The 13,999-nt window shown below is 37.0% G+C and overlaps 1 protein-coding gene across 6 annotated transcripts in view; it reads right to left on the bottom strand.

The window, feature by feature from the left end:
* dab2ipb (DAB2 interacting protein b) overlaps nt 1–13,999 on the bottom strand; it is a 157,866-nt gene that overhangs the window by 39,921 nt on the left and 103,946 nt on the right. The window contains exon 1 of one of the 6 annotated variants that reach the window (XM_053230535.1): nt 13,167–13,981. The exons of the other annotated variants lie outside the window; for them this stretch is intronic. Coding sequence (XP_053086510.1) covers nt 13,167–13,237 — 71 coding nt within the window. The 5' untranslated portion in view covers nt 13,238–13,981. Of the gene's footprint in view, nt 1–13,166; nt 13,982–13,999 lie in introns of those variants that run through there. 6 annotated transcript variants of the gene reach the window in all.

Raw genomic sequence — 13,999 nt, forward strand, 5'->3', positions numbered from 1 at the left:
TATGTTCCTGCACTAAAAAACTTACAAAAAAACATATTTGCCTAACATTTAAATGACAACATGCAGCAAAACCAAAGACAGTAATCAGGATGTTTGGAAAAAAATGTTTTACTTAGAGGACAAATGTGAAAGAAAGAGAGATTTGAGCATGTTCTCCATGCACAAATGTAGCTAGAAAAAAATGGTAAATGTCTGTTTATCTATACAGCAAAAAGATCTTGGGAGAAAACAGAGCAAAGCTCCTGAATAATAATAATAATAATAATAATAATAATAATAATAATATCCCCAGTGTCACCGCTCCAGGCATCACCCAATTCTAGCCTTTTCCATTGGCGTGCAAATAAATAATAAATTTAAAATTATCGAATAAGGACGTAAATCTTAAGAAAGTAAGCATATTTTAGAGAGATGGACAAACAACAGATAAATTGTTAACTTTAAGAAGCTTCCCTCTTCTATATCCAGAGAAAGAGTGAGAGTTTACATCTCTACTGTCCCTGATAGACTTCCTGTTATGGTCTGACCATGTGTGTATATATTTATGTGTGTGTGTGTGTGCTCTGTCTCCTCCGGTATCTCAGCTTCATCAGTTGTTTGGTCATCTTGTGGTGCCAGAGTACTTAGCATAATAGCAGCTCATTACAAAGAAAATAAGCTCCAAATATCGACTGCGTGAGCCATAACACAATAAAGAACGTAAACAACAAGAGTGCGAGCGTTTTAAAAAGAAAAATGAAAGCCCATTATCGAAAAATAACAAATCCATCATCTTTTGGCCAACTTGAAAATATCAGGGGAGAGGAAAATGAGTTTTCAATCAACTTACTAACATCATGTTGCCTAAAACATTTTACTAACATATGAGTTATTATACTGTTAATACCATGGTAATGTTTATTCAGTGATCTTAGTCACTTTGAAGGCTACTGTATCTCAAATAACCTCTCTGTACAACCATGGTGAGCAGAAGAGCATCTCAAAAAGCATAACACATCAAAATTTGAGGATAAACTGCAACAGCAGTATGTGCTGGTCAGGGAAAACCCTTCGAGTAGTGAAATTGTAACAATTTCTAAATTTATAAGTCTGAAATTTAAAACGTTTTTTAAGTCTAAAATTCCAAAAGCGAAAACAGAATCTGCATTTAACGATTTCGTTCCAATTCCACTGAAAGACACCAACACCAGTTGCTATAAATATGACCATAAAACACTATATCTTAATACAAGTCTTTATTCATCTCTACAGTACCAGCGATGACGCATCTCAGATGATTGACAGCTGGTATTTAGACCGTTTCCAAACTAAACATCTGTTTCACTCTGGCACATAAACAACAACTTGATCAAACCATGACATTCACAGTATGAGGAAATAACATCTCTAGCTAGATTGAGTATCTTTCCAGCCGTGTTTGAACAAAGTAGAAACTAAATAAATAAAAAAAAAATTACATCATTTTGGTGAAATATATTTATGTTCTCTTAAAGTAGAGGGGTCAAAACTCAATTCTGGGCAAAAAACAGATGGGACAGGATTTTGAACCCCACACAAACGTTTAATAAATACGTATATTCACCATAATGCATTCTTAAGGGCAGCCAGATTAGAAGTGTTCACTTCAAGAATGATGTGAGAGCAAATTTGACTTTGCATCCTTCTATTTCTCAGCGCATTTCCCCGAAAGGATTTTGATCATGTTTCAAGAAGAATGTTTTAAAAATTGAAGCCACTCATGAACTGCAGAACGAACGAATGAAGGAACAAAAGGAAGAAGCGAAAGCCACCAAAGCCTACCAAACAGGTCACACACACACACACACACACACACACCTAATCCATTCCACCTGTACAGGCTCCATGAGCCTCCACGAGAATGATGGTCTTGGGGGATGCACACACACACACACACACACACACACACACCTTCCATAATTTGACCCACAAGGTCAAAAACATAACCCCGCCCCCAAGAGACACACATTTCATTTTGACTTGAAAGGCCAATCGGCTCAACATATATACGCGATGTTAGCAAGCTCAGTAAAACAGCCAGCTGTGATACACTCTCTCTCTCTCTCTCTGTATGTGTGTGTGTGTGTGTGTGAGTGTGTGTGTGCTGTTTCAGTGGAAAGGTTATGCTGTCATCATTGCTCTGGCATTTATTTGCCTGGAAATGACTGGATCAGAGAGACAGACAGAAGAAGTGAACACACTTCATTGTTCTTACATTGCACAGGTTTTTGTATACATTTGACTGGACCAACACTATGAAAAGTGAGCGTCTCCATGGCAACAAGCTGATAGGCACTGTTTAATGCGAAAAAAAAAAAAAGAAGACAAAAATCCCTGGACAGTCATACTCTGGCTGTGCTCCAAATCGTTTTTTTTATCCTAGTAAATATAGAGTTGACTGTATACGGCCATTTTCTGCCGTATCAAATACGTGTACAGTTTAGATCATGTTAGAAATAGTGCACAATCTTATAGTACTGTACTAAATCTTCTGCTATTAATTCAGACCTTGCTGTTTGAGGCAAGTGCAATTTCAGCATTCAGTAGACTAACTGCATATTGGCTTATTTAGGTGACAAGCTTCCATTACCTCTTAGCTCATAACTCCAATGCAAAACCAAAAGAGCACTATTTCTACTCCATTACTCTTGACTAATCGACTATGTTTGAGCTACGTAGGCAATTTATATAAATAGAAGCATGCTTTCTCTCAAAGCTTTCCTGTAATTATGACATTTGCTATTGAAAAACATATATAAATAGGAAAACCATCTTCAAAACAACCACCAAACTCTGTTCTCCGCTCTGCCCCTGGGTGAACTATAGCCATATTAGACTCACAGAACCAATAGGGCATGAAATACACAAATGGTGGATAAAAAGGATAACACTGCTGATGAGTCATCATTACAGTACATCTGGAAGCAATGCTTTTACCCACAATGCCCATGTTTAACCATTCAGTGTGACTATTGCATGAAGAACAGGCAAACACCACTGCAAATGTTTTCTTTTGCTTACTGATTTGCTTTAGTAATGCTGTATTACAGTATACAGATATTTAGTAGTTGGTAGCAAATAGTGTGCGTGTGTGTGTGTGTGTGTGTGTATGTGTGTGTACTCAGGGACACTGTGGCGTGTTACACAGCAGGTTGTAAATCAGTCCAAAGAGGCTCAGTGACCTTAAACAACAAGGTCAGAGTAATGAGCCAAAGGGTCACTGAAGGGTGATTTAAACAGACAGGAAAAAAAAACCGAACAGCAGAGAGATTCAGCCAGGCAAAAACAGATTATGTCCTGTCCGAATGTCACATTTTGGGTTCAAATAGAGTACAGAAAAACAATTCATTTAAAAGAACTACATTTAAGGGTCTGCCGGTGGTTGGCATCATTTGCAGAAAAGGGGTGGTTAGCCAAACAAAACTTGTCTGACAAAAAAAGGTCATTTCCTGTGTTCTGCTTTACAGCAAGGGATAATGCTTTGCAAACACAAGCCCAAAAAAAGCACACAAGTGTTTTCCTCCTCTTACTCCACAGCAATTTACCAACGAGTACAATTTTTTTATTAATTAAACTACGACAAATTGTACTTTCTTAGCATTCATAGTTGAAAGTCCACAACATTATCACTTCCTACATTATAACAGCCATCCTGAAGACTTTCCCCTGGAGGAAAACCTCTGACTGTAAAGCGCTGACACTGGAGACTCCTTCCATAAATGCTACGTAAACGTCTCCTCACTTCCCTAAACTTCACCGTATCAACAATTAGACGCTTTTCTTTTTCTTCGTTGTTGAATAACGACAAGTCCCTGTGAATCAGCTGTTACTATAGAAACGATAACGCATTAGAAAGAGCGTATATTTATATGGAAAATTGATCAACATCCTTCTGACCAATCAGAATCGAGAATTCAACAGCGCTGTCAATACATTGTAATGAAAATACCAATATCAATATCAGTACCAATATCAATACACTTTTCTAAGATATTGAACGTTTAATCCATAGGTTTAAAAAAAATGCACTGCTACTCGAGTTAGTATTTGGACAGTAAAATATTCTCTATTTTAAAAGTTAAAAAAATAGATTTTGTAGATACAGTTTATAGTTTTTAAATCCTAAATATACTGATTTGTTGGTTTTTTTTGTTTGTTTTTGTCATACTGAACACTCTTAAATGAAGTTCTATTTATTAAGACAGCTCAAAATGCAAATAAAAAAAAAATACATACACTGCTGACTAACAAGTAGAACTCGCTACATCCCACACACTGATAATTCCTCAGAGCATGAATACAGTTCACTGGCAGGGCTGAAAAAATAAGAGCCTACAAATCCTGGGCTGAATCCCAAATGGCTCCCTGTTGGAAATAAGCATTATTTCATGCCCTAGCAGTGCGGTTATACAGGAAGTACCGAGTCATGGGAGCTATTTGTGATTCAGCAAGGGTTTTAGAGCAAAGAGGTTTGAACTACAACGTAGTAAGTTTCCCCTGTTAGCAGGATACCAGGACTTTCGGGTTAATAGGTTGGGCTGAGTGTAACAGTTTCACTGAGAAGACTTGGTTTCACCAGTGGCGAGTTTGTACATGATTGCCAGTCTCGGTCTTGTGGGGAAAATCAGGGAAAAGCATACACTCTTAAACAGCTGCTTATACGACTGCTAAATGCTATCAAGTCGAACGCAATAGGCTGATTTTATTAAATAGTACGCAGTGTCATGAAGTCTTAACACAATCCAACAAACTATAACACCGAAATTGCTCAGCGAAGAAATAAATTGGCAGCAGTCAACGCTTAAAACTACTCAGGGTTGCCAAATCCTCGTCCAAATGCAGTTTCATTCCGTCACCAAAACCAAAAATGAATTTTTTTTTCTGTGACTAACGTCAGCTTGGCTTTAAGTAAGAAATAAAGCACCTGGGGGCATGCTGTTATTGAGAAAAAATCAACAACAGGATGGTGTGATGCAGCCAGACATGAAGCGAAGTTTCTCTTACTACCCTGAAGCTGAATATTTTCCTGAAACAGCACACCCTGAAGAGAGTTTTATATCATCTTATTTGAGAACTATTCACTTTTTTATTCACTAAAAGAATGACATGTCATACTTTTTTATCCATTTATAGGTACATTTAATGTTGTGGAACATCAACACCTTCTGACCAGTCAAACTGGAAAATTCAGCAGCATTGTGGTGTAATATAGTGTGATGTCGAAATCGATCTAATTTATTTGACAACAGCACTGGAAACCACTGGAAAAGAGCATTTCAATAGATGTGCTAGAAATAATAATAATTATTATTATTATTAGTAGTAGTAGTAGTAGTAGTAGTATTAGTATTATTATTGTTATTATTAAGCAAATTATTTTATTTTATTTTATTTTATTTTATTTTGACAAGCTGAGAGAAGCTCTTTAAAAAAAAAAAAGTTTAAAAATGAACTGAAGCAAAATGAAAAAACAGAAATCATTGCTTTACATTTTTGTTCTAAACCATTGCCAGATGTATCCTCTGTTTGCTTTTACAGAAAGAGAGGATATGACGTCATGGCAGAGACACGCTGAGAAAAGATGTAAAGAAAAAGGCATGAGGGGAAAAAATATCCCAACTGACCATGACAGTACCGCCTGGCCACACACACACACACACACACACACACACACACACATACACACACACTATCCCTATAAGGACCTTCCATTGACATAATTTTAATGAAGGTAATTAGTGCTGTGCCTCAACCTCAGAAATCATTTTTTTTTTAAATAAGAATAAGAATAAGCCAAATGTCCCAACAAGGTCAAAACTGTCAGATATTCCTATCACTGTGAGGACACACACACACACACACACACACACACACACACACACACTGACCGAAACCACCAGTGTTCTCCCAAAAGATTGGCTTAAATTGGTACAGCACTTCACATAAAGACTAAAGGTCACTAGCAGATCTGGGACCTCCTTCATATCTGCTGGTTTAAGAATAGCATAAAAGGGCAACGTATTAAAAAAAATAATAATAAAGCAGCAGCCGAGATAGATGTACACTTGACTTCTGGAAACATCTCATAGGTATAAAGCCGTCTTTGTAAACATCATGTCTCCTTCCTGTCCATTCGTTCCTCTGTGTTTTTCTCCCATCACTCATTCAGTTATTTGCCCATCCCCCCCGTTCTCTCTCTCTTGCTCTCTCTCTCTCTATGTGTATGTATGACTTAACACATGGACTGCTTCACAGGTACAACACATGTTAAAGGTGCCAAAAGCTCCATATTGCACAAATAGAGGCAAATAAAAGCTGTATTTCAAGGGATCAATATTCAAAACACAATCTTACAGACTTAGTAAATAGGTTTCCACAATGCATCTAACACACACACACATACACACTGTATGGATTTATCATGAGCATTGTGTTGCGCCTTTAGTATTTACTTAGCAGCTAGTTAAAAGCTAACCAGAGAAATACTTACAGGCACTTCCTTGTGTTTCATACATACACACACACACACACACACACACACACACACGCATCACCCAGCCACAATTCAAACAGTATAGACTTGCTAAATATACGTACTTTCCCATGCTAGTCATACAAAAGCAATACATGGAGCACACCAGCTATGAGCAGAGCCTAAAATGCTGTGTATATGCTACATTTTATCTGCACCATGTACTGTATGCATCTATAAACAGTAAGTATCAGTCAATATGTTTTCATACTCACATGAGACTGAATTATTTTCTTTGCTTTGGACCTACATGTTAGATTCAAATTTAGTGCTAGCTCATGTTATTTAGAAAAAAAAAACATGCAAGCAAGAAAAAGATCTATATCATGGAAAGCTTATCCATATCTTCGGGTCATTTGATTCTTTTTCTGCAACAAAGATGAGAGAAAGTGCAATTCCGCAGAACAAAAAAAAAAACACACATCCTCATATGCCCATGCATGGCCTACATTCCAGGCAAGTATACTCATGCCTCCAAGATAGAAAACATCAGACGCAGAGGAAAGAATGGGGGAAAGAATGAGAAAGAAGGACAGGTAACGAGGGAGACTTGGAGATACGCTTGAACTAACAGCCCATTTAAAATCTCAGATTTTTATCAATATACAGTATCTGCATCTCTTGTCTCTGTGTACTATCTGATGGGCTCGGTTTAAAACAAGCTCACATTGCATAATGGCATGATGATAAAATGTTCACTCACTGAATGTTTGCCTGTATATTACGCATTGGTTAACAATTCTTTGAAAATAAGTCAATCCTTAAAGTACATTATAAAATCTTGTCTGATAAAAGTACAGATATTTTGGAGAGTATAAAAATAAATGGAGAGTAACATAATAGTATTCTAATAGAACTATGTATTACAATGCTAATTTACATGATAACTAGCTAGCGTAACAACTAGTGGGCATAAAAACACAGGCTTTCCACATCCAAGATAGAAATATATATTATTTACACCTAATATACACCACCGAGTGGTTTTAATTACATAATAATTAGCTAGTAGTTTGCTAGCAGCCTTAGCTATTTGTTTACATAATAAAAGTTATTATACAACAGTTAGTTCTGGTCCACAAATTTGATTGGTTGAGCGGCGTTCCAAGAGTGCCTATATTTCCTATAACCACACTGAGATGCTTCATTGTGTGTATCACTCCGCTCGTCTGTGTTCACGAAGTAAAATTCCTAGTTCAAAACTTCCTAGTTCAAAACGGTTACTACAATAGTGTTAGCGATATAATCAGCAGACATCGTAAACGACGCCAGTTTCACTGGAAGCAACTTTAACAGGAATGTACAAATCAAAGTGAGCTAGCTAGCCAGCTATCCCATGTGTTATAACGTGAGTGTGGCTTTTTGGGATCTATTTCCCCTAACGGAACAAAAGTAAACAGAACATTTGGCCATGTTGTGTCTGAAATATCACTTACTCGATATTAATTTCTTGTATATAGAACTGTTGTATAAAAGCAATATTGCACTTGCAATCGTGTGGTTATACTGAATAGCAGCACGGCTATGATTAGCTACGCCCGAATCACAGTTGTGCCGATATTCAGTATAACCGCACAATTGTGAGTGCGATATTGCTCAAGTATAATGTTCGCAAACTCTGTGATTCCACGATTGGAGTAGCTTACATTTACAAATATGTACAGCATGTACAGTAGAAGACATTTCACACTAGAATGTCCTTAACAACTACTTGATACCTGTGCAAGTATCATATATATTTATATAACTTAATAAAACATCTACAGTATTTTTGCCTAGCCCAATATGGCTATACATATGATCATTAAAATCTTATTATTTTTGCATTAATATGTGAATCCATTTAACATCTCATGCTTGAATCATCCTTTTCCATAAGTTGTCCATTATTGGTTATGAAAAATGTGCATTTTTAGTTCCATAACATTCTGCTGCCATAGCACAGTCACCCCTATGAAATATTTGGACTATTCCATTAAGTCAACTGCAAGTTGAATTTATCATCTGAATTTCCTGAAGATCATGGGAAGAAGAAAAGTAAGCAGTCTCATTTGTTTTTCTTTATTTTAAATGATATTGGATGTCAATTTGTTACCATATTTATAGAACAAAAATAAATTGTTAATTTAAAAAAAATCATTGGATTGCCCTCTTGCCTTCAGCATGGATGCTAGTTAACCACATTTTGTATATTTGCTAATTCAATGCTTTAAAAAAAATCAGTTGTGTTTCTTCATTTAAGAGCAAAACGCAGTCATTGTCAGCTAAGAAACCTTATAAAAAATTAGATATTCTGGTTAGCGGTATTGTTTCTAATCAGTGAGCTACAACTTGTGATTTTGATGTTTAAGGGTACATGTCAGCTGTCACATGTACACAAAGTAGTTGTATATATAAAATGTAAGCTAATTTAAGTAATTACTTGCCTCTGCTGTTAAAATTGAATAAGTATTATCATATACCAGTATATTATTATTTGTTTTAAAAGATTGTCATGTTAACTCAATTCCTCAGGCCTGCATTTGACCTTCACTTCACTTAAGCTAATATGGAACAGCCTTTTCGATGGAGATACAGATTCCCCAAGACAGGACAAGTCGATAAGGGTGTATAAAAAACAGCTCTGGAATGTATGCATACTCTACATAGCTCTATTGGTAATGGAAGTTAGAATAAGGCAACTGGGTTGTTTTTTTTCCATTCCACCGTGTGATTTTGGTAGTATGTAACCACTCATAACCATCCAGTCCATCCATCTATTCATTCCTAAGCCCCCTCTCTCTGTGCATGCATCCCTTAATCCACCCACCCGGAAACACAGCTTACACCCGGAGTCGTCCAGAGAAGAAGATAAAGTGCACACGGGTGCTTGTACGTGTACCCATGCGCGCACACACACACACACACACACACACACACACACGTGTGCGCCATGCTGTGTGTGATTCGATTATTGATGAAAACCGAAGGAATTTTCCACCGAGAGCTTTTCACTACTAACGAAAGCCAAAGCCTGAGGGCACCTCAGCCTTCGTGCATGTTTTATTCATGTTAGTACTAGGTGAGGAGAGTGACACATCTACACAGACTTTTAGTCCATAAAATGAGGTAAAATTTGTTAGCACAGTGCTAAATTCATTTTTCTTATTGAAAACACAGACATTTTTAGTATATTTGCGGGGAAAAAAAAACAGCATGAGCTGTATGAGATAAGTGTAAACATTTATCAAGAAAACCTGCATGCCAGGCTGGCTAGCTAGCTAACACAGCTAATGTTAGTGAACACATTTAGGTTTTCTTTTTTTTAAAGGTGTATTTAGATAACTTTCTATGCTGTTAAATAAACCACTGAAAACTCAACAACTCAAAATGAGACTTTGCGCCAGTGTGTGCTTGTGACACATGTGAGCTAGTTTATTGGCAGTGAACTAGCCGGCTAGCTAGCTGTTTGGGAGAACATGGGGTAGAGGTGTAGAGATATTCCTTGGTCATTTAGTCAATTCTTTTAAACAATTACATCATTTAATCTACACTAAATATAGGAAAATAAAAAAATACACTTTTCAGAAGAGAACCTGAATGATAAACTGGCTAGATAGCTACTACAGCTAATGTTACTGAATAAATTTATGGTGTATTTTGACAGGTTTTGGTTGCTATTAAGTAAACCACTGAGAATTTAACAACTCAAAAGAATTTAATAACTCAAACTGAAATACTGATACCGATACCTGTGTGCATCTCTGACACATATGAGCTAGTTTATTAGCAGTTAACTAGCTAGCTAGCTATTTGGAATGGCAGAAGGACATAGATAGATAGGGACAGAGGTATAAAGATGTTCTTAGGTCATTTATAGTAATTTCTCTTTAAAAAATAAGCAATTTATTCCACAATGCATGTAGTAAATACAAAAATAGCAGCATTTTCACACAGCATAGCATAGATGATGACTGAGGTAAAACTGTTAGTGACAGAACCTCCATGCTAAGCTGGTCAAAATGCTAGCTAACTAACACTGACTAAATTTGTGGGTTTGGCTGCTTTTTAAATAAATTGCTGAGGATTTAACCATGTAATATGAGAATTCGATGCTGAAATCATGCCTGTGTGCATCTGTGACATGTTAGCTAGTTTATTAGCAGTGAACATTAGCACCGATGGCAGGAGGACATGGAGTAGAGGAGTAGAGATGTTCTTAGGTCATTTGTTTGAAACATTTAGTGACAGAACCTGTTCGCTAAGCTGGCTAGGTAGCTATCTAGCTACCACAACCAATGTTAGTGGACAAATTTGTGGCTTTTACGGTGTATTTTGGCAAGCTTCTCTGCTGTTAAATAAACCACTGAACTCAAAATGAGATGTATTGCACTTCTGCATACCTGTGATGCATGTGAGCTAGTTTATTAGCATTTAACTAGCCGTCTAGCATTTTGGGATCGCACTAGGGCATGAGGGAGGTGTAGAAATGTTCCTAGGTGATTTCTAGTTGTTTCTTTTAAACATTTAAGAATTTCTTCTACATTAAATACAAAAATACAGCTTTTTTCTTTTATCCTTTGGTGCAGCCTTCTGTAGTCAGGTAAGTGCCTGACTGCAATATGAGTGAGTTGTACTGTAATTACTTTATCTAGGCTGCATGTTTTGTCCGTTGCTGACCAGCTGAAAGCTGAGTCCAGCTTGGCTCTGGTTTCAGCTGACTAACACATTAGCTACAAAATATGAACTAACAAGACATATTGAGGGGAAAAAAAGACATAAATCAGATCAGATTTGCGTTCTCGTCTCTCGTCTGTTCTGTGTTTACCCTCACGCCTGGTTTATCTGCATCGACTCGCAGGCTCTCAAGACCAGAATAACTGTTTCCAAATAATTTGATAAGTACCTACCCAATTTATCTTGATACATAACTGTAACATACATGGTCATGTTCCATTTCTAAATTGAGAGACTGAAGAAAAAAAAAAAGGCGAGCCGAATAAGGGTCGTCCGTCGGTCTTTATTTGTGTCTGTCTGCTTTTTTTGTCCTGCATCTCTCTGTCTGTTTACATTTCTGTCTCGAAGCTTGCACCATCAATCAGGTTGCATGCTTTACATATGACAGGAAGGCCAAGGTTTCTAAATGAATTCCTCTTTAACATGCTGTGCTTCTGAGACAAGGTGATCAACGTCCCCACACCACACCACACCACACACACACACACACACTCCCAGCATTTTCCCAGAGAACCAGAAAAGTGCTCGCCTCAGTAGCTCTCTGCAAATCAATAGACGGGGGAGAGATTGGCCATGGCGGCGCAATTAAGAGTGAGAGAGAGAGGGAAAGAGGTGAGCCGTCCATAGATGAGACGTCCATTTCTAAAAGCATTCACACTCATACACATGCAAAACCAATTTTTTTCTTCCTCCCCTCCATTTCCTCATACCAGTTGAGCTTGCAAGATATCAAAACATAGTTTTTACGAGATACCCTTGCCTCATCCCTGTACTTCTAACTTCCCATCTCATCTCTATCTCTATCTCTCTTTCTTTCTTCTAATGTCTATCGCTCTATTTCGCATTCCCAGGTGTAAGCCACTGAATGTCAAATGTTTTTTTTTTCCCCCACACATAGTGATTCCCTTGTGCAGTAAGGTGACATCTGCATGCATAATGTGGGATGTGTGATTTCTTGCAAGTGTCTGTTAAAAAGTACCACATGCTCCACTATGACAGCTTGCTTCACGCTAAAAGCTGAGTTCTTCTGGTTACTTCTTTCTTTTTCTTTTATACTCTCAGGGTAAATTTGTGAAAGAAAACTAGCTTTCGATCCAATACTTGATACAGACCTGTATTTTGGGTTATAAAGCAGTCGCTGATGTTCTTTGCTTTGTCATTGTAGTCTTTTCTTTCTTTTCTTTATTCGCCTCCCTGAAATTTGGTTGCGTCATGCTTCCTGTCATATGTGCTGTAGTTATCGCTGTCATTTGGATATGCTGCTACACCCGATGCCTGCTTTGCTGACTAAATAAGATAAGCCTCTGTAAATCTCTTGTTGACTTGAGTGTTTAAAAAAAAGAGCGCTCTGGATAAAATGAGAGCTGTGCATTGATTTCTCTGGTGATCTGCATGCAAAGTATTTTCCATATATATATATATATATATATATATATATATATATATATATATATATATATATATATATATATATATATGTGTGTGTGTGTGTGTATGAGACCCTATATACCCTGAATTGTATGCTGAATACAATATAGGGTATATATCAGTTATAGCATTACTAACACAAGGGAATCATAATATTATAATTTTTGTATTTACTGTATTTATGGTTTTTTTTTTAAATAATAGTGTATTTATTAGCCATGTTGGTACTTGACCCTTATTATTCTTTTTTAAACATGTTATCATGAGACTCACATATCTGAGAAAGATACAAAAGGACAAAGAAGAATAACCTCAAAATAAACAGCTAACATTATTGTATAATATTTCACAAAGCAGTCAGTGTTATTCCACATTTTCTAGTTTTATATTGTTGAATTCATAAATCACCAGAAAAGTAGCAAGTCAGAGAGCTTGGCAATGACTCAAAAGGTCGAGTGTTTGATTTACTTACAGCTTGGAGTCCTCTGAGAAATCCGACTTTCTGGTTAAGTTGTTCTGTTTAAATCCTTCATAAATTGGCATGCTTTCAGGATTTAGAAGTCATTTTATATTAGAGTATCTTGGAGACTAAAGTGCCGCATTGGTATATGTGCAATCAGGGAGTAGACGTACACCCAGTCTAAAGTTCATCCTGGTAATAAACTTCAACCAAATACAATCCCATAACACAGACCCACATGTATCAAAACGGTCAGCTTCTTAAGACAGTGATTAACTCTTTAAACTCTCAGAACCCATCAATGCATCCAGCCTTTGATTCCTCACTCGAACAACTGTATACCTTTCCTATTAGTTTGTCAGTTGTTACTGGATAATATGCTTTAAAATGAATAACTGAATTATAAATTGGTACTGTTTAGGGTTTAACCCAGGAAAAAAAAAAAGGAAATGTGATTCAATTCAGGTCATGTGTACATTCATGCGTATGTACCAGAGGCTGCAGTTAGCCAAATGAGTCAAATGACCCGGACTATGGTGTGACTGAAAGCCAACATCCTCCCAGAGTGGCACACACACACACACACACACACACACACACACACACACACACACCCCAAACCCAAACATACACATGATTCATACAATATTCCTTGTCAGATGATATGAGACTTGTCGATGGTCAGATGTCCTTGCTCAGCACCCACACATCCACACACACACACACACACACATACACACACACTTGCTCACAAACAGATTGTAAATGACTATACAGATCAAAGCATTTATGTCTGTGTGTTGTTGCTACTTGTGTGAAGCCATATTACATGCTCAATGCTACAA

This window comes from Pangasianodon hypophthalmus, chromosome 27 (genome assembly GCF_027358585.1).
Source record: "Pangasianodon hypophthalmus isolate fPanHyp1 chromosome 27, fPanHyp1.pri, whole genome shotgun sequence".
NCBI lineage: Eukaryota > Metazoa > Chordata > Actinopteri > Siluriformes > Pangasiidae > Pangasianodon > Pangasianodon hypophthalmus.